General features: G+C 46.6%; 1 protein-coding gene across 1 annotated transcript in view; it reads right to left on the reverse strand.

The window, feature by feature from the left end:
* Nucleotides 1–6,993: 6,993 nt before the first annotated feature.
* The window catches only part of MMP28 (matrix metallopeptidase 28), a 417,865-nt gene continuing 401,150 nt past the window's right edge, over nucleotides 6,994–23,708 (reverse strand). The window contains exons 7-8 of the mRNA XM_069614923.1: nucleotides 19,638–19,805; nucleotides 6,994–9,464 (exon numbers count right to left, since the gene is read on the reverse strand). Of these exons, the coding sequence (XP_069471024.1) occupies nucleotides 9,079–9,464; nucleotides 19,638–19,805 (554 nt within the window). The 3' untranslated portion in view covers nucleotides 6,994–9,078. The remainder of the gene's footprint in view (nucleotides 9,465–19,637; nucleotides 19,806–23,708) is intronic.

Raw genomic sequence — 23,708 nt, forward strand, 5'->3', positions numbered from 1 at the left:
CTGGCCAGTTCAATCTTGCTTGCAGGTCGACGAGCCTCCTTGCGGTCCCTGATGACGAAAAAAGGCCTTGGAGTGACTCCTGTTGGCTTCCTGGGTCAAGGACTGGGAGGGCTGGTGGTAAGAGAGGAGCCCCTGCCGAACCCCTTAGAAGGCCGGCTAGACTTTCCTCCATCTTGATGGCTTGGAGGGAATCATCCACAGCCTTCCCGAACAGGTTGTCCCCATCAAAGGGCATGTCCAAAACCCTTGTCTGTACCTCCTGCCTAAAGTTGGTGGCCTTGAGCAAGCCACAACGGCAAAGGCAAACTATGTTTCCCATTTGGAAGAACCCTGTGTCCGCAATGTCCAGGGCCACCGTGATGGCATGGTCCCATGCCACCTTGCCTTCTTGAAGAATTTCCAAAGCCTCTACCCGCTTGTCATAGTGGAGGAAGTCCAGTAGCGGTGCCAGCTTAAAGCACAGCTCCCGGTCGGATCTGGCCATGATCGCAAGGGCGTTGGCAGCCTTGACTGTCATTAACGCAAAGTACATAACCTTTCTACCCATAGAATCCAATTTCTTCCCCTCGTTGTCCAGAGGAATGGAAGACTAAGACGACGCTGGACTGGGCAACCTCTTCCTGGCGGCTGCCGAGATGACCGAGTCCAGCGATGGTTGACACCGTAAGCACTTGGGCGCAGAGTCTGGCACCCTGTACATTTTCTCCAGCCGGTCTCTCTTCGCTGGAGCTGTCGAGGGGTTCTTCATCCGAGCCAGCCCGGCATCCCAAACATCGTCCAGGAGTGGGACCGAAAGGATGATCTTAGTCGGGGCCTCCCGGTGCTGATATAAGAAATCTTCCTTCTTTTCCTCCGGTGTGAGCTGGGAAAGCTTCGACGCTCAGGCGATCATTGCATGGAAGGATCCTACTTCATCCGGCGGGGAGGCCCTGGGCAGAGGCAACGGGAGACCCCCCATACCGCCGTTTCATCATCCGAGTCCAATTCGATCTCCCTTGGGAGGCATGAAGGCATGGGATGCCGGTTCCTCGTCTTGGCCGGCGGTTCCTCCAGTGTCAACGGGGTGGCCGGAAACAGTGCCGCGGGTGGAGCAGGGGGAGGGGCCATCAGCATCCTCCTCTGTATCTCTGACACCAGTGTTTGGAGGGTCGAAAAGATGTCCAGTGAAAGAACTTTCTGCAGTATCTGGGTGGTAGACGTGCTGGGTCAAGGGCCCTTCATCGTCTCCATCGACAGTATCCCCATCGTTGTTGCCATCACAGTCACCCCCGTCGCGTGGCGATTCCCCGACGTCTCCCTCGATGTCATCATCCCCATGGTCAGTGTGGACGGATAGGATCTCATCCTCGTCGGCTGAAGAAATGTCCGTTCCTTAGAGGCCTTCACCACCCCTCTTCCCCCTTTATTCGGGTCATGAGGGGCCAGCCTCGGGCTGAGGTCCGGCATCCTCTTCTCTGGGGTCTTCTCAACAGCCTTGCTCGAAGCCTACCTCCTGGGAGGAAGAGACACCCTGGCCGTAGTCGGGGTACCCTGGACCGGGTCATCCCCAACAGCCTTCGAGAGTGACTCCAACACTACTTCGATGAAAGGGGACGATTTTTCCTGGTTCACCTGGGCCTTCACGGAAAGGCCGGCTCCCTTGTCTTGCCTGGCCTTCTCTTTCATGGCCAGGTCGGACACCTTGGAGCACTCTCAAAGGATTTAGAAGCTTGCTCAGGTTTGTTGGATCCGGGAGAGGCATGCCCCTGGGGCAGATGCCTTGGCCTGCAGTCACGACTCCAACCTTTGTTGATCCTTCATTGTGCGCTTCGAGAAGCCAAGGCAAATCACACAATCTTCTTCCTTATGCGTTAGGTGCAGGCAGTACAGACACTGGGAATGTTTGTCGCCCATGTACACATTCCGCAAACCGCAGTCGAAGCAAAGCTTGAAGAAAGAAGCGCTGTCCTTCTCATCCGACATGATCCATGCGGTGTAGGCATGAAGAACTTCTGGAAGCTTCCAAGAAGAACACTCAACGATTTCTGCCCTTGACGGGCGATGAAAGATGCCGTAAAACAGATCGGTGTTAATCGGAAGAATAAGCAATGGAGCACAATGGCTCGATTGACCGAAAACTAGAGTTTTCCTATCAAAAACAAAAAAGGCAGAAAGGTTTGAAGAGCGAAGCACAATGACTCCCAACACTTGAATGTGCAGTAAAACTCTGAAGCCAGAGGAGGGGCTTAGGTAGAGGGTAGTCATTGGCTAGGGGCAGTATGACCCAGAGCTCTGCAATTGTTTTATAGGAGAAATAGAGTTTAGAAATGAAACTGAAACTATTTTTTCTTTTATCGAGGATTCCCAGCCTGACGACGGGGAATATTCATGAGCATGTGAATCTATGCAAGACCCCATGCTGGAGAACTTCAGCGATATGGAAAAAACACTGTTTTGTACTTTTTCCAGGTAGAAATAAAAGGAAGGTCAAAGTCTGTGCAGGAGTTTGATCGAGCTGGGAGCAGTCGTGAACCTGTGAGCGGCCGTAGCTAAGCTCCACCCACTTTGCCTTCAAGTATTGCAGTCATCCCGCGCGAGAGCTGAAGCCCGCAGGGAGTAAGGGCGCAGGAGTTTGATTCCGCTGGAACCAGCCGTGAACCTGTAAGCCGCCATAGCTAAGCACCACCCACTTTGCCTTCAAGTATTGCAGTCATCCCCTGCGAGGGCTGAAGCCTGCAGGGATTAAGGGCGCAGGAGTTTGATCCTGCTGGGAGTTCAAGCATGTTTGGAAGGAGCCAGCATCGCCCAGAATTTGCATCGGTCTACAGCATATACCAGTTACTGCACGTCATCCCCTCAATACATCCCTGAAGGAAGAGCGAGCGCCTCTCCAAGTCTGCTAGCTGCACGTAAAGGAGTCGCTATACCTGGAGAAGAGCACAAGCCCAAAGATAACGCGCCCAAGGGTGGCCCAGGGAGGGTGGAGCCTCAGATTTAGCGTGCTCCTCGAGCTGTTGGGCATGCCTCCATGGCACGAGGACAGAATAACTTCCCAGCTGGGAATCAGGCCTTTGTTTTGGCAAACTCTCTGATACGAAAGGGGTTTGACACTGGAGACGCAACCTCAATCTTTTTTTTTGCGGGCAACCCTAAATCATGGGAATTAGACCTTGATTTTGGATTTTTATATCCCATAACACCTAGATGTGTTTTTTGGAGTTTTAACGCTGTGTTTTTAAAACATTTTTATGTCAAATTGATTATTGGTTTATTCCATTTGTCTGAACTGCTAGCAACCCAACCTATTTTACCTGGTGGGGGCAGCAAAAGAGCACAAACTGTTAGAGCCCATTAAAGACGTCAACATCTTAATTACGGAAATTAAGGGCCTACTTCAGGACACTGAGGGCCCGAATAGCAAGAAAGCAACAAAAAAAACATACAATAACACTGCACTAACCGCTAACTGTATGTTTGCCGTAGAAGATAGCGAAATCCTACTCAACGCTTGTGATCTTACATAGGGACCCTCTGGGTCCCATCGTTACAATGTGTGAAAAGTTGGAAAAATAGATGAGGCAACATTTTGAATCACTTGCTGCAGGCATAGCACAGATAAAGGAGAGGATGGTAGCCACTCCGCTTATGGTGCCTCCGATTCCATCGAACCACCCATGTGGCAATACATCAAATGAATTCCTGCTAAGGCCCCGTCCAACAGTCCCTAAGTTTCTCAGGGCAATTAAAAAATAATGGGGGAGTGAAGACCGTAGCTGGACTGTAGAGTGCCACTGTGGGGGTGGGTGTGGGGAGAGGCTCTTCTGGCCCACTGGGAGGTTTAACGGCCAGGCCTAGTGGAACCTACGGAGGTCCTAGGAACGAGGGTGGGGCATTTCTTGGTGCCATGCCGCCTGGTACCCAAACTCATATTCCACGTCCAATGAATCATACGCCCCATTGGCTCACCCCGCCAAATGTTATCCCAGAGGGGGCCACGAGTGGGGAGAGCTCTCGCCATGAGCAGGGTAAAGAAAGGGGTCAGTACAAGTGGCCGTCGGTCACATTGCACAATTTGGGGAAAGTGTTACCTGGGCCCCATGAATCGCAGGAGTCCCTCATAAACAAAGTAACTAATTACTGTAGATCAACCAGAGGATGCAAACCTGTCATCAGAAGTGACATAGTGAGCTCTGCAAGGCAATGCACATCCAGTAATGGTGAGGACATGATTATGGTCTCACTAAAAAGTGATTGGCTGATAAATGGGTTATTGGCCATAGAGTCGCGTACGTACCCCACCTCCCCCCAATAGGCTCTAGAATATCTATTAGGCCAACTGTTGTCAGCCTACCCAATGTTAATTGGAACTGTCCGAATTTTCTCCCCAATGGAGTTCCATCCCAAATGAAGGGGAGACTGTCGATCAGGCTTAGAAGGGGGGAAAGCACTGTGGAGCTGTGGACTGACATAAAAAGATAGATGCCCAGGCGACCCAATCCAGTGTGAGAGCAAGAGAGATCGGTTTGATCTCTTGGAACATAGCTGGGGTTAGGAAACACATGGCAGATCCAGACTGGTGTGACTTGATATGATTCCAGCAAAGGTGGGACTTGGACCTGACTAACTTTAATGGTTAGGAGGTATATTGGGGGCCAGCCCAGAAGGGCCTGAAGGGCAGGCCCTATGGGGGGGCTGGCCCTCTGGATCAGTACAGGCCTTGATCTCCAAATAACTAAGGTTGATTGTGGCTCCCCTGACGCCCAGTACCTGGTACTGAGCTCCCCAGGTTCCCAACCAATATACCTTTGGAATGTGTATAATCGGGTGGCAAATAAACACCCAAATAACGCAGTTGAAGAGGTTGCGAAGCGAAAAGAAGCAAGACTGAACCAGGATAAAGTTAATCATCAAATTATACTTGTGGGAGACCTTAATCTTCAAATAGAGTCCCTGGTAGATCTAGAGGGGCCATGGGGCGCTTTTGACGAGGCATGGGACATACCATCTCTGGTTCCTCCCCCATTGGGCAGAGCCCATCCAATGGCCCTCGGTTGTGCCACCAGGCTATTGAGAATGGGACTAAGGGTTTGTAATGGCTGCTTCTCTAAGGATCAGCGCCTAAACCAACTTTTAAAAGTCCCAACGGCACATCCCACATTGATTATATTTTTCTATCATCTAATATATGGGAGAAGATAAACGATTTCAAAGTCAGGAGTACCCAGGGTAACGATCACAAGGCCCTGACCTTGAAGCTTCTTGGCTTGGGTGGACAGGAGGTGGCTTCTCCTTGCACTCCCAGTTACCCTGTGTATTTGCAGAGCCAATCCAAGCAGCAGGTAAAATGGTCTGATCTTGACCTGATAAAATTGAAATGATGCCACTCTCCCCTTCCTTGTAGCCTTAGCAACAATGGAAACAGGGGACGCTGACATTCTCTTGTCCTTTAATAAAGTTGTCCTGACCATTCAAAATTTTGTTATCAAACCCAGCAAAAAGGTTAAAAAACATACAATAAAACCCTGATCTTGGTTTCATGAGGACTGCAGGCTGGCGAAATCTGACATATTGAACTGCTTAAAAAAATGTCACGGCCCAGATAAGACGGAGTTGAGTTTGCTCAGGGCCTCTTATAAAGACATGTTAAAATCTAAAAAAGATGGCCATGTCCGTTCAGAATGGGAGAGAATGCAAGAAGCTGTCCAAGCAAGGGACTCGCGCACATTCTGGAGGATAGTGAGTGGATCAAATGAAGGACATGTGGGGAGGGGGGGCGGTGAGGACTGACATAAGCCCAACCACCTGTCTGAAACACTTTCAGAATTTGTATGGAAGGGGAGACAATATAGTTGAGTTAGGGAGTGTTGCTTAAATTTTGGACAGAACAATTACCATTGCTCCACTTTCCCTAGAGCTGGAGGAGGTATGCAATGCAATCACGACCCAGAAGTGGGGGAAAGCACCTCGCCCAGACCTATTGCCCATAGATCTAATCAAAGATGAAATGGGGGCCCACCTAAAGGCTCCTTTTCAATACTTGTCTTAGTTTGAATAGGGCTGCCCTCCATGGCAAAACGCCACAATAATTCAGATTTATAAGTAGGGGGAAGGAGGACCCAGGAAATTTTAGACCAATTTACCTACTAGATGGAGTGGGGAAAGTTTTCGCTAGCGCAGCGCTATCCATTCACATCTACAAGAGCGCTCAGCCAGGGCAATGTAATTGACCAGGCTGGGTTTTTACCCAAGACGAGCACAATGGGCCAAGCCTTTTGCCTACACTTGATCACATCAAAGTACGTGGCACTGAGAAAGATGAAGATCTTCGCGGCCTTCGTCGATCTCGGGAACACGTTCGACTCTGTCTCCAGGACGAAAACTGTGGGCAATTTTGTCCAGAAGAGGGATCCCACAAGGGCTTTATACAGATAATAATCCAATTGTGCTCAAACAGCATCGCTTCAGTCCGCTGGAGGTTTGGTGGGGGAACGCACACAGCCATTTCAGGTAACTAGAGGTGTTAGGTAAGGATGTATCTTGGCCCCGCTGCTCTTTCTGCTATGTATAGATGAGGTGGTCTCTCATGTTAGGGTGAAGTGTCGAGATCCCCGATTACATCAGCAGTTTCAATATATTTAGCTCAGGCTAGGGCTGCAGCGATGTATGGGGCCGAAATCTGGGGCCACTCCAATATCAAGAATTTGGCCTGGGTTTATAGATCCTTTCGAAAAAAGTATTAGAACTGCTGAAACCATGCCAGAGTGCGCCCGCTTACTTAGAATTGGGCCTTAGACCAATCAAGAGTGAGATTGTTTTCAAACCAGTATTTTATTGGCTGAGATTGTGGTCTGTGCCATAGTTGCAAGTATATTGGGAGGCTACTACACACCTCCGGGAGGTTGAGGGTGGTAGATCTCTGCCTTGGTTCCATCCCGTCCAAAAACTCCTGATGCGCTTGCTTCTATGGCACAACCGTCAGGGGGCAATCCATAGTGACATAGGCAAAGCCAAAACCATTGCACAGAATTTAATAGAGGTCGACCTAGTTAACAATTGTAAGAAACTGGCTTTGGGCATTATTTATCTGTCCACTAAGCAAACAAAGGGTTTTGAAAAATACTTGGACTATGTCAGGCCCCTCTTGGCCCGTAGTCTGTACATTAAATTCAGGTTCGCCCAACTACATCTGACATGCCCATCTAAAAAATGGGTATTGAATAGGAATGAAATGTGTCCAGTTTGTGGTTCCGATAGGGAATCCTTGAACCACTTTCTCTTTTTTTGCCAGGGCTATCTGGTAGCACAATGCAAGTTTTTAAAAACTCTGTTATACCTATGGAAAACGGAACATAAGGCACGCCCTCTTATTTTTTTAAACCTGTGATGATGAAAAAGTGGTTTATTGCATAGCCAATTATCTTGATCTGGCCTGGCGTATAAGAGCAAAAGCCATTAAAGCTGGTTCCTTGTTTAGTGTGTGATAATTAATGGATGTATGTGATTCCTTAAAAAATATTTCACCGAAAAACAAAATCAATTTTTTACTTTTTTTTTTATAATGCGGGGGGAAGACACCCCTCAACCCGCCCTCACCCCTCCCTACCCTGACTTATACCCTTACCCCACCTATTAGGTATTACACATATACCATTTCCCCTAACATTTTCTGTGAAATGGATTCGGTGAAATCTCATTAGGTGAAATGGTTTTCGTATAGATCTACGGTAACGATAATTAATGCCCGTTGTTAGCAGTATATGAGTGGCTCAATTAAACGGCATTAATGGAATAGTAAAAATTGTTTCCAAAGCATGCATTACGATCCTCCCCACACAGCTACGTTTTTAATCGTGGAAATGAAGCCAATGAATAACGTTTTAAACAGTAATAGGGGGTCCAAACCAAGTGCTAACATGTTTGCTCGCAGTAATATTTTAACTAATCGGACTGTATCAATGAATTGTGATCCTCTTTAGTTATCCTTTGATTGTACTGTGGTCGTTATGTCCCTTTTATTGACCTTTCATTGTATTACTGTTGTTGTTTTGTACATGTATGTTTGCAGCAAATGACTTCAAGTCGAATAAAAGCCATTTGATTGATTGATTGATTTTTACACCAGCCTATACAAGATTCATCATCTTCAACAAAACAGTACCTCAGAAACTTATGTAGAACATAGTACAGATTTGTAGACTCAACATAATATATTGCGTTATTATTGGAAAGACCAACTGTAGCTCCAAGTCACAATTTTAAGGTGAGACACTCGGAAATCGTAGAAACAAAAGAGCCCAGTAGGATCTATTTTGATACAACACATTTTTTTTAAAACAAAATCACTATGATATGTACATAGTGACCGAGTAAATAAAATTAAATAATGAAGTTGAGAAAGGATTCTTAAGTCTTTCCCTCTGGGCAAGCTAGGGCAATGCAGAATGGTATTCTACAACACCACGCACAATTATTAAGACAAAATATATATTATACACAAAAATGAGTCAGCCCTAATAACGCATTTACAAGGTGTCATCTCTAGTTAACCCAGATATGGCATGGTTGCATGGTCGAATTTGCTTGGTGGGACACTTACCAGTTGGCCTTATGTTGTAAACATTTGACAACCCATACAACAGTCAGCTTACCTCCCTCAAAAGGGACTTTGCAATTTTGGAAAGATATGCCAATCCAATAAGGACAACTCCAAACAAAATGTGTTCTTTACAGTGGGTATTCTACGATTGCTTTGAAATCCATTTGTATTTACAAAATGTGAGTAAAAGTAGCATGTTTGTTTTATGGAAAAGCAGCATAGTATGTCAGTATATCCAATAATTGGAAATCCTTAAAATAAGATGTTGGTTAGAAAAGGCCTGCTTGGCACTAGACGAACACCTATGAAGTGAATGGAGGCTGGAGCCTAATCATTATGAGCTTTCAAAAAAAATGAAAATTCCAGTGCAGGTCAAGCCGTCCCAGATAATTCTGCAAGTGCACATATATTTTGTCTTCAAAGTCCTATTATTTGTCAGGACTGATATTCCAATGATGTTCCTTGTTTCCAGTCTTGTTAAACTGATATCTCTCTGAATAATGTTAAACACGAGTAAGCCTAGTGTTACATCCCATCCAATGCAACTCTGTGGCCCATTTTCCAAAAGCATTCACTTTCAGTTTCGACTGGTCGAATTTCCAGTATTGGTCATGCTTAAATAAGTATAAAAATCCATCAGGACGCGCCACTGCTCCAATGATCCCAGTGGGGACTCCTTTCCAGTCCAGCACGCTGCGTGGATAGTAGGGCTCAACCTGCATGGCCTCTTCATCCACTACGTAGTACTTCGGGCCCTTAAACACCACGATGTGGCCTACTGGTTGGAAATAGAAAGCAGCGTCTGGGTGTCGCGGGAGTCCACTGGCACTGCACTTCATGGGAAATCCTGCATCAGGCTTGGAACCTGTGTATCTCCAGCACCGACCACCTTGAAAAGAAACCAGAGACGGGCCATTAACAAATAAGACATTTACAAAGTTCCATCTAAAGATTACTTCAATGAGTCGAAAAAACAACTCTAGCCAGTGGGCATGACCCCACGGCCTCAGACACTCTGGATTACAGAGCTATTTTTAAGGATGCACATAATACTGCCCTTGATATACGTGAGCCGAATACACTTTTATGATGTGTCAATTTTAGTTTTAATGAATTTCCATTATTCAAGCTTAGCAACATTAGTATTAAACATTTTTTTACCCCGAGGCTTAAACCCCATGTTTAGTTTTTTTCAAAAACATACTTTCAATCCTCACTATCGCTTACCTTTTTTTAAACGGTATCAGGCAAACAATGAATTATTGGCATCATTTAGTAATCACCAGGGTCGGACTGGGGCATGCAAACGGTCCAGGCACCAATGAAAAAGTGGCCATAATCAAACATTACAATTCATTACTATCCAGAACAGCCTGTTTCTGTACTATCCAAGGTTTTTTTTGGGGTAAAATATGTTGCAAGCAATGCATTTGAAAACCTATGTGCGAAGTAACCTTGTTAAAACTAGCGGAGTAACATATGAAACTGGCCCACTCTGGATAAAAAAAGTGGTCCATTCTGTCAAAAAAGGCCCACCCTAGAATCACGGGCTGGCACTTCAGCATTGCCCTAAAGGCCAGTCTGAGCCTGGTCATCATAATCATATAAAAATGCCAGGGTTTCTGCTGATCAGTTTTCACAAAAGAAACATGTGATACGGAGGATTTCAACGTAAAGAATTTCAAATAAAAGGTTCCGAATTAAGGCATGTGTTTTTATTTGGTGAACTGCACCATGAAAACAGAAAACATTACTTACCATAGTACCGCAAATCTACTAGTGGCCGTCATAAGACCCTTTCCATTAAAAAGCAGATGCCTCTCACCTGACTGACAGAGCCACAGTGCGTGCCTCAAAACGGAAAAAACAAGCACCCATTAAAGTCAATGCTTTTGACTTGTGTATAGTCAAAACGGGGCATTATTGATATATGCACTAGTTACTATACAATTTTCTGCTGCCATCATATGCTTAAGTAAACCATTTGCTAGGCATTGAAACATATCCCCATGTGCACACACCATTTGCCATGCTTTGCCACAGTGTGAACATGTACTGCCACAAAAAGCCAGCTGTTGCCCACATACGCCCAAGTAGCACCACTATTTGCCATGATATTCCTAGACAAATACATCACATAACCAGGCATAGTCATCACATATTGCAAGGTAGTCATATATTTACAAAGTGATCAAATATGGAGCAACTTTCTTCCATCTGATAGCCGACTATGCACTCCATTTGCCAGGTACTGCACTCAATTGCCCAGTGTCAGAAAGAGGGAGGTACATAGCAATCGCCCACTAGGATCATGGGTAGGTCTCAACACAATCTCTGGGCAACAGGGAAATAACAGATCTTCAAAAGCTACTGGCAGCCATCACCAAGGAGTACCAGAAGGGCACTGAAGAGGTGATGAGTAAAATCACAACCCTAGACAAGCAAGTAGTCAAAATTGAAAACAGAACTTCGGAAATTGAAACCACACTATATGAACAAAACTTTAAAATAGGGGAGGGCACAGACAGGATCTCAGCACTTGATGGCAGATGCGAGGCCCTGTAACTCAAGAAGGAAGATGCCGAAAACCGTTCCCGGCGCAACAACAACCACCTGCGGGGGTCCCAACAGCAGTCACTGACGGGGAACTGGAACTCTACACAAGGGACTTATTCTGCTTTATCCTGACCCTGCCAGCTGAAGCTCCCCTTGAACTTGACAGAGTGCACAGAACCACCACAAAACAGGGCTCATCCACGCTCCCGATGTGCTAGCAAGAGTACATTTCTACAAAGTCAAGGAGGAAATAATGTGGAAAGCTAGAAGCTCAGCACGCATACACTTCAGGGACGCCTCCATCTCTCTATACCAGGACCTGGCAGCAACCACACTCATGAAAAGGAAATCCCTGAAACCCATCACAGAGCAGCTGTGAGAGAAAAAAGTCCCATACTGCTGGGGGTTCCCTACTGCCCTGAACTTCACCTGGGAAGGCAAGCCCTGGTTCAGGCATTGAGGTTTTTGAACCAAGAGGCAGACGAGGACAACCCTGAGAAAGAAACGCCTTCCCTCAAAGCCACATCAAGAGACCTTATGAAATCCTGGACCTGAGTGGAGAGACGAAGCAGGCTCAAAGTCCCCCCGCTCAAAAGTAAGCAGAGCAACAAGGATTGAGAGGGAGATGGCCTCTGAAGCTCACACTACCCCAGACACGGATTGCTGTAATTTAGGGCAACAACTGACATGACGTCTCAGCCACAAACCTGATAAAACAGGGCCAGGCAAAGCACCTGGGCCTCCTCAATGCAACTCCTCTCGAATGCAATACAACACTACAGTAACAAGTCAGCAGAAATAGATGTGCCGAGACTCAGGGGACAATAAGGGCTGGGCTGGTGAAAACACGGACTACAGACCGAATTACTTGCCAAATGTTAGAGGATGCACAGTTGCCTCCAGGAAAGTCGGTTCCCATGGCCTAGCCGGTTACCCCATTGGTCGAGGGCTGGTCCTGACAACCTGGATTTTTGAGGAAAGGGGGAAACATGGGGGGAAAGATGGGGGGAGAATTCTCAGGTGAGACCAGGAAAAACAGCAACAGAATCTGCTCACCATGGGAGACTGGAAAACTGCTGTTACAGCGATCTGCATGCAGAAGCCAAATCTTCTACAGAGATTATTGGGGACAAGTAAGTAGAATCACAAGGTACTTTCTAGATGACAGACTAACAAAGAGCTCACCATGATAACATGCAATATACATAGACTGAACTCTCCGGGAAAGCGAAAGTCAGTCGAGCGCAGGTTGTTCCAGCTCTCAGCAGACATCGCCTGAACTCATCTCCTGGAGGCGGATGAAAAGCGAATCAACTTCAAGCGATACCCCAGGTGATACTTTGCCACAGCAGGCCAGAAAAAAAGGGGAGTAGCCCTACTGATCAGCCGAGGGGTCCCCCTTACGCAAATTACAATCAAGAGAGATCCGGCGGGGAGATACCTCCTGCTTAAGGGACTACTGGCGAACTACCGATTACCGTAGCAGTGGTGTACTGCCCAAACAATGCTCAAGATTGTTTCCTCCGCAACATCCTCCCAACTATAACCACATTTACAGAGGGCAGCTTGCTAATTGGGGTGACTTCAACCACATTCCCGACCCATATAATGACAAAACATTGCCACCCACCAGGGAGGACTTTGACAGACCAATAGGGCTGGCAGAGTTTCTAAGGGAGACAGGAGCCGTAGACATCTGGATGCTTGCCAACAGGGGGTCCCGGGACTACACATTTTATTTGCATGTGCACAAGGGCTTTTCCAGAATAGATCTACTGTTAGCATCCAGTATTCTCCTACCCATGAATCAAAGATATACAAATTGGCCAAAGAATAATATCGGAACACGCCACAGTGATTATCCGCCTGCGAGTGCAGGGCCTGCCTGACCTCCCCCCAGCGCCCCACAAAGGTCCTGGAAAGTACAAGACCATATCCTAACAGATATAGCAATCAGCAGCGAGCTATCTGAATCCCTCACAAATGACTTCAAAGAAATCACAGCGAAAGGCACCTCTGAGCCGATTGTCTGGGATACAATGAAGCCAGTGGGTAACAATCAACTGCACGGCGGCGCACAGAAGAAGAAACCAATTGCAGCAATCTAAGCTAGAGGAGAAGGTAGCAGAGTTGGAAGAAAGCCTCAAAATACACCAAACCACAAAAGTAGGTAGGGAGATTAAGAAGGCAAAAGCAGCATTGGAAATGCACTTGGTGGACCTATCGGCCAGAGTCCTAGCATATACTAAACAATATTACAACCTAAGCAGCAACAAGACAAACCGTCTGTTGGTGCATAAACTTAAAAAACTGCACACACTGAATTATATTTACATTCTCCAGGACTCAAGTGGTAAGCCCCACTACACGGAGAGAGAGAAACAGGAGATTATGACAGTACCACAGGGAAATTATGTCTGGCACCCCAACGGACAAAGCAGCACAGATCTGATACCTGCATACTACCCAAAAGGGAAGTCTTCATCCTCAGCTAGAGATCCTAGAGCTCCCAATAACTACAGAGGAAGTAGCTGAAACAATTCACACCCTGACAAGCACAGCCCCAGGCCCCGAAGGGCTTACAGCCCCGTTTTACACAGAATTTGCTCACATTCTAGCCCCCCACCTGGCATCCCAATATAACACGTTGCTCTTCACAGGGAGCATCACCCCCTCAATGGAAGAAGCCCTAACAGTGCTGATCCCGAAGCCAGAGAAAAACTCAGAACAATGTGCAACATACAGACCCGTTACACTAATGAATAATGATGCTAAAATATTTTCAAAGATACAAGCACACAGATTAGCAAACATCCTTGCAATATTGATCCATCCAGACCAAGCAGGATTCATCCCAGGCCGCAGCACAGAGGAAAACACTAGACGCACCCTAAACATAATAGAATAAGCAAACAAGACTGGAGTAGAAATGGCAGTCGTTTCACTCGACGCACACAAAGCGTTTGACACGTTGGACTGGGCATACTTAAAGGAAACTCTAACCCACTTTGGGTTTGGCCCGAAATCCTGAAGTGGACCCTAGCTAACTACCAGCACCCTAGCACATCACTTAGAATAAACAGCGCTCAACAGCCCAAAATCGCCATAACCAGAGGCATACAGGAGGGATGCCCTTTGTCATCGCTAATATTCGCGCTCTCCATGGAGCCATTTCACCAGCAGATTCCGCCAGATCCCACTAATACACGGGATAGAGGTAAAGGTGGAAACTTATAAAACTGCCATGTATGCAGATGATGTTCTCCTGACCGTGACCCAGACCGAGAACTCCATGAAAGCCCTATGGCAAGAATTTGAAGCATTTGGGGGAAGCATCAGGGTTTAAGGTCAATTACGCAAAATCAATAGCGCTAGGTATTAACATACCAAGGAATCTGAAGGAGACACAGGCAGCAACGTATCCTATCCAATGGGCAAAATCCCACATCAGTTACCTGGGAGTCCAGATCCCAAACAAAAGAGAGCGAACGTATAAAGTAAACTTCCAGCCACTATTCAAAGAACTGCACAACAACCTGGTACGCTGGCAGAAACAAGAAGTGTCATCGGGAGAAGCAGTGTTAAAAATGAACCTGGTACCAAGACTGATCCACTACTGCCTGACGCTTCCAATCTCCATCACAAAAAAGGACCTGCAGAAGCTACAAATGAGCATCCGGAAATATGTTTGGAGCGGGAAAATGCAGCGAATAGCTAAAAGAATAATGCTCTGGGGATGGGCTGCTTGGGGGTGGCGGACATCGCTAGATACTGCCTTGCAGCGCAGCTCTCACAGGCCTTCACGTGGAAAGTAAGCACCAACCAACCTCGCTGGAAATAGCTAGAAGCCGGGTCCCACTAGAGTCGCTTCCACACATTGCAATGCCCCGGGACCCCCCTAACTCTGGCCCTCTAACAGCCTCCAGAAACACAGTGGAGAGCTAAAAAAGGCAACTCATCAATGGGACTGTAAGAGCACTGTGTCCCCAATCTGGGATCACCCCGACTTCATCCCAGGAATAATGCCAAACGGTTTCGACAGGTGGAGAGAAGGGGGCCTGATGCAAATATCAGACTTTCTTTCGAACCGCACCCCACTAACATTTGAAGCATGTAAAATAACATTCCAAGTACCAGAAACGGAAAGATTCTGCTATGCGCAGCTCAGGCACTAGCTATCCCACAGTACCATTAAAACACATGGGGGCAGGGAACTAACGGCGCTAGAATGCACTCTAACAGCGCACACCCACAAGCAAGATATCCACACTATACAGACTACCAGATATAGCGGACCCCAATAAAAAAAGAAAATTACATGCAGAAATGGGAAAGGGACATGGGAAAAGAATTCGGGACGGAGGAATGGAGCCACATCTGGACACGAATGCACAAGTGTTCAAAATGTGTTACAAATAAAGAGGGAGCTATCAAAGTGTGCTACAGGTGGTACTTGACGCGGGAGGTCCTAAAGAAAAGCAATTCAGCAATCCCATTACAATGCTGGAGAGGCTGCCCAAACACAGGCACATTGTTTCACCTCTTATGGACATGTCCGAAAACTACGCAGTTTTGGAAAGAAATATTAGAACAAATCAGACTAATCACAGGGCTGTCAATCCCATTGGACCCGGGAATGGTCCTATTGGGAGCAACGGGCAAAGGGCAATTTCCAATGACTGGCTGCCTAGCTGAACTATGTTCTCAAATACTCACAGCAGTAAAAATCTTGATAGCAAGGCTGTGGAATCATCCGAGGGCCCTGCAATTCCCATATGGTGGACCAAATGTTGGGATATAGCAGTCGCAGAAAAAATAACAGCCTTCCGCTTCGGAAACAGAAGCAAATTCTACTGTGTCCGGGCCCCCTTCTTAGATTATGCAGAGCAATTTCTGGGAGTAGCGTGGCAACCTCCAACCCTCCGCTGACTGGCGAAGAATGACTAAAACGACAACCGCATATCTCGAGGATTCGCTCACAAGCCATTCATCGAACTAGAGATCCCGGAATGGGAGGGAATCAGACTCGCAATTCGCCATTTCGGTCCCAATTCCATAAACACTATGGGCCTCATTACGAAGTTGGCGGTAGCTGCCGACAAACCGGGCTCCTTTACCGGGTTCCCAGAATGGGGAATTACCGGGCCATTCCGAGTACGGAGGGCCCGGTAATTCCTCCCTCTGGGAACCTGGGCCCGGACCTTCCCCATTCCCATCTGAGCCCCATAGGGCACAATGGGAATGGGAGATGGAGCCAACAATGGGCCGATTAAGACCGGCCCGTTGTTAGCTCCCTCTTCCCCTCGTGGGACCCGGTAAGGACGCCTGGTTTTACCAGGCGTCCTTACCGGGTCCCGCGAGGGGACCTCATGATTTCGCGGGACAGGTTTAACGGGTCCGCCTCCATTAGCGGAGCCCATTAACCCGTACCGCGAAAGTTATAATGAGGCCCTATGACTGTAGCCATTGACTTCTAAGAGCCCCTAGTATGAGAATTATGTGTACGTGTATTGCTGTCCCCTCCTGCTCCCTCTGAGTCCCCCGACTCATTATGTTATTGTTTTCTTGTTTCTCTTCTGTTTTTGTTCTTTTATGACTTGAATGATGTTTGACGATGCACTTGTATGTTCAGAAAACCCAATGAAAAGATTTGTTGGAAAAAAAAAATAGTCTGACTCCAAAACCTTATCTGGAGCACTGGTCTCGGGGATATGGAGCCCAGCCACTTCTTTCAAAACTTCCCAAATGTTTGGGATAAACCTTCCTTTAGGAACAGCAGCTTGACCAACCTGCCAAGTTTTTTCACAACTCTAAGTGCTCCAAACTTGTCCAGCCTATATCTGTGGCAGTCTCTAGCACCTCTGTTGTGGTCTAGGGATCTGGCTCATGCTCTTTCTGTACTTGCTGTGAGCTTGTTGAAGGCGGACTGTTTCCCCTCTCTGCTATAACTCACTCATTTTATAGGACTGACCACATTTTCTACTGCGCTTCCCCATTGGTTTAGATCCACCATGGTGTACCGTCCTTTGTGATTGAGGAGTTTGTCTAAGTTGCCTGATTTGCCCCAGCTGCTGAAGGTGCATGGGTTGCTGAGGTTAGTAGGCCAGTTGGCCATTATGACTTCAGGCAGAAATCCTGCCCTGATCTGTTACCCTTGCCCATCCATTGCATGCATTCCCTTGTGTGTTCATTGTGTGAGGGAATGGTATTGGGCTACCTATCGATAGTTCTGTACAAGGTAAAGTAAACAGCAGGTATAGATAACCAATTGTGCAGACAGTTATTTTCCCTCACGGCACCTTCTAAATTACTAATTTATAGCCTCAATCGCTTTGATGAGGACAACACAGGGATTGAAATAAAGCCGAAGCTAAATCCAGCTCCTGTGTATCAGGCTTCACCCAGCAAGCAGGAGCTGCTGCTAGAAAATTAGAAGCTTGTACAAAGCCTACTGCAAACCAGGCTAATTGCAGATTTTAGCTTTGTGTCCATTACTTATGACCCATCAAGCTTTAAGTGACTTTAGAAATTCCGAATCTATCTTTATAAAACACAAATTAAATATTACTTCGATATATTTCTGTGGCACTAATTGCCTCGGAGAGTCAAACGTAGCTCCTGGAAGCTGTTGGCATCAAGCATCTTCTAGGCTACGAGCAGGAGCTTATTAGCTGCCAGGAATGTTGATCCCTGCACTACATTCCAGACGTATGGTGAATTTTGCAATGGCCATTTTTAGACAGCTTTCATTTTGTGCCAGTCAGGGAGATATGGATGTCCTGGCCAGACCCTGTGTACTGCTGCCCACAATGGGCAAGCCACTGTTAACACTTTCTGTAAGGGCAAAGCTAGATCTAGAATGGCCTATCAAACAAGCATCTGGCATAGCTGAGCAACTGACCGCAGTATGATGATGGGGCTCAGGTTCCCACACATAAAAGCCTGTTCTAGAGGTCGTTTTAAAAGGTTATGTTCTAGGTAGTGTATTTAAAACCTTGAAGCATCTTAAGGTGCCATCGAGCTTTTTTTCAGAGCAGCCAGCTCTATAGAAATGTCATTAATTACTTCAGCAATAAGCTCAGAGCTGGGAGGGGCATGAACTTGTTGGGTAATGCCCTAGGGCCCATAGTTACAGTCCCCCGGTCATTGCATTAAGTGGTAATGCCCCCCGCCGCAAAGGGCTTTTTTCTATTAGTACCCCGCCCTGTTGGACTGGGGTACTAATAGAATTGTTTCTGACGTTGTGAAATGCTGTCGGCGTTTCACAACTGAAAAGAAAACAAATAGATGGCTGCCATGGAAGGGGGAGAAGAGACTACGTAGTCCCTTCTTCCTTTCCATGGCAGCGTGTTGCAGATTGGGAGCGGACATGCCAGGAACACTACTGTTCCCAGCCAGAAAGGAGAAGGTAAGTGGGGTGGGAGGGAGAGGGAGTGAAATATGTGGCAAAGGAGTGTAGGGGCATAGGGGGCACTTATCTTGTTCCCCGGCGGGGGAAATGGCGGCATCCAGCCCTGAGGAGGCTCAGAGTGACGGGATTACCGTATGGTAATGCCCCGCTCCGAGCCTTCCCATTGGCTGGGAGGACAAAGCCACGCCCCCGGCAGGTACCAATACTAAATAACAGAAAATACATTCTGTGACTCGTAAACAAGTTTGCCATTATAGTCATCAAGGCTCTGCAGGAAGATGTGCCACTTTTCCTGAAGTCTATTCTGGTGTGTGAAAGGGAAAATATGTATAGACGATGTATGTCTTGCAAGAACTGTCTCCACAATGTGCCAAAGTTTGCTCACACTATGCTGGGAGGTTGCACTGTCGTAGGTGTGGCTCCAGAGTTCTGGAAATTCTCTTCCCCCATGTACCAAGAAGTACAATCTCACCCCTCCTCGATGTCAATTGTATACATTTTATAATATTTTAGTTTTGATTGTACAGTGTTCTGTTACCCCTTTCACTGAGGTGTTCTAAAAAGTAACAATGTGAGCTACACAGCTTTTACAAACTTATTTATCCATAGTGGAGCCCTGAACCAACTGGAGTAGACAGTTTTGACAAATAAATAACTGTGAAGCCTCAGTGCACAGGACTCTGATGTAGCACAGTTGGCCAAGGGCTGTATGCCTACACGATTGGACTTCAGCAGGAGGGTGACATACCTCACTGATCAGAGGACACAGGGGTATTTAGGCCCAATATAGCAGTTAGGCCTTGTCTCTGAGGCTGCGTTACATAGGTTTTCTGCCAAAGCTTCATAAAACTATTCAGTAGGAGAACCCGCCAGGTCCCCTGCAAATGTTAACATTGACCAGCATCTAGTAGCAGCATGGGTCTAACATTAAAAGAAACAAAAAAAACAAAATAATGTGTGAGCAGGGGGCCAATGAAAAATAAATCTAACTAGGAAGTGAAAACAAATTTGAAAATTAACAATAACTGGTTATGAATTGAGTAATTGATTTCTTCCTTCATCTTTCATTCAAATTTTTAAACCTTAGGTCACTACCTTTGAAAAAGTAGAATTTGCCATCAATCTCGGAGACAGCGGCAGCCTCTATCAAAGCGGGTAGTCCAAACCACTTCTTTTGTAGTTGCTGAGGTTTAGTAACACTGCCATCTTTGGATACCGTCCAGTAGTGATGACCCTTGAATATGTAAACGTTCTGACTAACATCTATAAAGAAAAGAAATTGCATGTCAAATAAGAAAACAGGAAAAATAATGTTATACACATGTTTTTCCAGCACTGGAATATCTTATAAAATCATATGCTTTGAACAGCTCGCCACTTAATAAATATAACTAAAATAACTCCATAACACTAAATATTTCATAAATAAGTCTGCATCCCTCAGCAAAGATGCCTCAGCAGTGCTAGCTATCACAGGATGCAGCAAGCATTCCGAGCGGCCGAAATGTTCGACCAAATAACACATTTGATGCTGGGGGCTGCGGGGATGCCCCCTGCACCCTGGCTCACTATATTATGAGCGGGAGATGCAGGGGTGTCCCCTGCAGCCGATAACCCCCCCAACAAAAGAAAAGGGAAAGGACCATGCTGCGCCAGTTCTCGATCACGGAAGTGAAAGGTAACGGGCGTTCCAGGGACACAGCAAGTCGGTGGCCCTGCAAGGTAAAGTAGGGGGTCGGTGCGGGTATGGTGAGGGTGTGTATGGGCGGGGGGGTTGGTGGGGTCGGGGGCCAGTTGGAAATGTTCAGGGGAGAAAAGACCGAAGGTTATTTCGGTAAAATAATCTTCGGTCTTTCCCCCCTGGAACATTTCGATATCAGGCTTTCAACCCCGATCCGTCAAAGAATGTGCATTACCGTACTCAGTTCAGAAGCATCCATGGGACTGCATATTTACAGCCACTCTTGGTCCTGTGCATTCAGTAGAGACGCACTCAGAGGACTATGGACCTCATTACGGTTTTGGTGGTTAATCTGCCAATTTAAGGCCAAACTCATTTACTGTTACTGCCACGCAGTCCCATGGGACTACCATGGCTACAAGAGTGGTGATTGGGTGGCAAAAATTCCCATTTTAGAGTCCAGAGGACTGTAGGGGGATTTTTGGCAGATTTAGCACAAGCAATAATACTGCAAGGTAGATCTGTCGATTTTTGGAGCTAAAGAGGAGGATTCACCTCCATTCTGCTGGTGGAAAATCCTCCACTTCGGAATTTGGCAGTGTGGTACAAATGGCAGTAATTCATTTACCACCCAAAAAAGTGCTAGTAACAGAATTACCGCCACTTTTTTTTTACCATACCGCAGAACTCGTTAGGAGGCCAAATATGCCCTAAAATGCAGTTTACATCACTTAATATGGATGCCTCTCCACGAGTACATATCCAAAACTACACATTATTGGGACACTTTTCTCTTTCCATCCTGTCTTCATGTCTTCCTCTTATTAAAAACGCTCGGAGGGAAGCAGGTCATATTTCATGGGGGTTATCCAATAATAATTTCTCTTTAGCGGCAGGCAGGCTAGAGGAATGAATTTAGGGGGATTGAAGCGTGTGTGCTCACACGTTTTTCCCCTCATAAATGCAGCTTCATCTCAATTTTCTATTCTTGTATTTTCAGTCGGAAGAACTGTAAAGTATCAAGGTTGGGTTATGGCTTCCCATGACATCACATAGGAGTGCTGCTCCCAAGTCTCCTGCTCATTTCCCTTTCTATTGTCATTAGGATCATCAGATGGGGTCCATTATCCTCTTTAGTGATCCTTCAGGCTTTGCCATCCTTCTGGGATGTCATCAAAGGCTTTACCTGCTTAGGGGGGCACAGTTGGTTAGCCGTGTCATGGGGCATAGTTTGGTAGTGATGGTACACTCTCTAACTAATCCCCAAGACCTAATATTAATACCAGACCTACGAGGGGACATTTATGTTGCAATGAATTAGGCTTTTGCTCACTAGGTGTTTTATGAACCAAGTGGGTATTATAGTTTTAAAATCAGTACGTCTCAAGATCCCCCATCTCTTGCAATAAGGGTTTCTTGCTGAAGGACTGGGACGATCGGATCGGCCTTTGATTATTTTTTTTTCATTTGGGGATAATGACTAATTTATTCCAAATGTCATTAAATAATATCTTTGTAATTTGATCTCTTTTTTTCCTCCCCTTACAGTTTCCCTTACGAATAATAACGTGGCTGATTTTTTCCGTCTGACTCAAGTTGTAGATGGCTGTTGTTGTTTTGTTGGAACACACAGTGAAGGCTATCCAGCTTCACTCTCTCTCAGTAGGGTGGTGCTCTGATTTACTCTGTCGACTTTCTGCGGCTGTGCGTTTTTCAACAGCAATGAGAGGTGTTTTTATTTCTCCCTTCTTGCCCCCCCCAGTAGGGAAGGAGAGGTAGATATGTAGGAGAGTCCAATGACTGGCCTTTCACCTCCTCTTTGACTCTGGTACGCATCTAGTGAAGAGTTCACCTTCTCATTTACGTTTATGCAGTATGCCCTTCCCCCACAATCTTAACCCAGAGGGGCAAGAGTGTTCAACAGTGCAGCTGTCGTTTTAAGGGATTCAATGTTGTATAGTAGCACATGGGTCATAACTGCTCCTTTGGATGCACCATAGTTCACACAAGCATGTGGCATAGGACGTTTCAATATTTATTTGAAACTGCATAATAGAAAGCTTCCAGTCTTGCCATAGACTGCCTAATCCCGCTCACTATGTGAATCTGAAGTTTGGATTTTGTTATTATATTAATTTATTTATTGGGTATTTATGATGCGCCGATACAGATGTGTTTTGCAGCGCAATAAAACAAGAGGGTGGGGGAACAGGGAGGACAGACAAGAAAAACGATCCTACTAGGCCTGGTGACATTCGGATCATGCAAGTGCAGTAAGAGAAGTGCAGGGGAGAGGGGTGGGCATGGGTCACGGTGGAAGGGCCCATGACAAAAAAAAAGGAGTGCCGGGGAGGCCAGGTGGACAGAGCCTGGGGAAAGAAGAGGGTGCAAGGGTAGAAAAGGTACACAAGCAGGGAAATTGCAGGTTGGGGAGTTGGGTCAGGAGAGACCAGGTGCAGGGGTTGACTGGAATAGGGGGGGGGGGGGCTTGGTGCTCTGCAAGCCTCTGAAAGGACCAGGCAGGCAGTCAAGAGGCACACAGGGACATCAGCAGTGGAGAGGGAAGGAAGAAGAAAAAAGGAAAATCTTGAGAAGCTTCCAGAACTTAAGGAGATCAGCTCAAGTCTGAGAGGGGAAGGGAGGCCATTCCAGAGGAGGCACCTACCCTCCACTCTCTGCTTGGAAAAGCATCTGATCTGCAGAGAGTTAGATCAAGATGACTTAAGGGCTCTAGCAAGAAGGTATTTAGGTAGAGAGAGTTGGATGTAGCTGGGTCCCAGGCCCCAGAAAGCCTTGTGGATGATTCAGAGGTACGTGAACTTGATCCTTGCAGGAAAGGGGAGCAAGCGAGAGAATTTAGGGAAGGAAAGATGAGGTCCCTGGTGCTGAGGCCAAGGATAAGTCTTGCAGTACTGTTCTGAATTAGTTGAAGGTGCGAAGGGAGGAGTTCAGCTGATTGAGGAAGCGGCTGTTGTAGTAGTCCAACCTGGAGAGGACCACAGCTCTGGACACATGGGCCTCATTACAAGCCTGGCAGTCCGGAAAGAAGGGTGCCAGTACAAGGTACCAGCCCCCTTTCCGGACTGCCAGACTACAAGTATGCCTGCAGGGGCCATTGCTCCAGGAGTGTCTGATGTGCCAGGGACACCGGCCCCTGCAGGAATGGTTTTCACAGAAGCACTGGCATCAGTGCTTCCATGTCCCCATTCCCGTAGAGTCCTGTCAGACTTACTCTTTCCGCCACTTGACATCCGAGGAAGCTGGGACTTGTAATGTACTAGGATTGCTAGTGTGTATATAGGGACTTGACGTATCAGCCAAACTTCACTCTAGTGCCCCTCCCCAGGTTTTGTGTAGTGGCACAGGGCTGGACAAATATTTTACAAGAAACAAGGCCAAACGTAGTCATTTACATATTATGCAGACCCCAGCTATCAAGTCTGTGCACCAAAATGCATGTACTGACTGGTAAAAAGGAGATTGGG

This window comes from Ambystoma mexicanum, chromosome 9 (genome assembly GCF_040938575.1).
Source record: "Ambystoma mexicanum isolate Mex_15411 chromosome 9, UKY_AmexF1_1, whole genome shotgun sequence".
Classification (NCBI taxonomy): Eukaryota; Metazoa; Chordata; class Amphibia; order Caudata; family Ambystomatidae; genus Ambystoma; species Ambystoma mexicanum.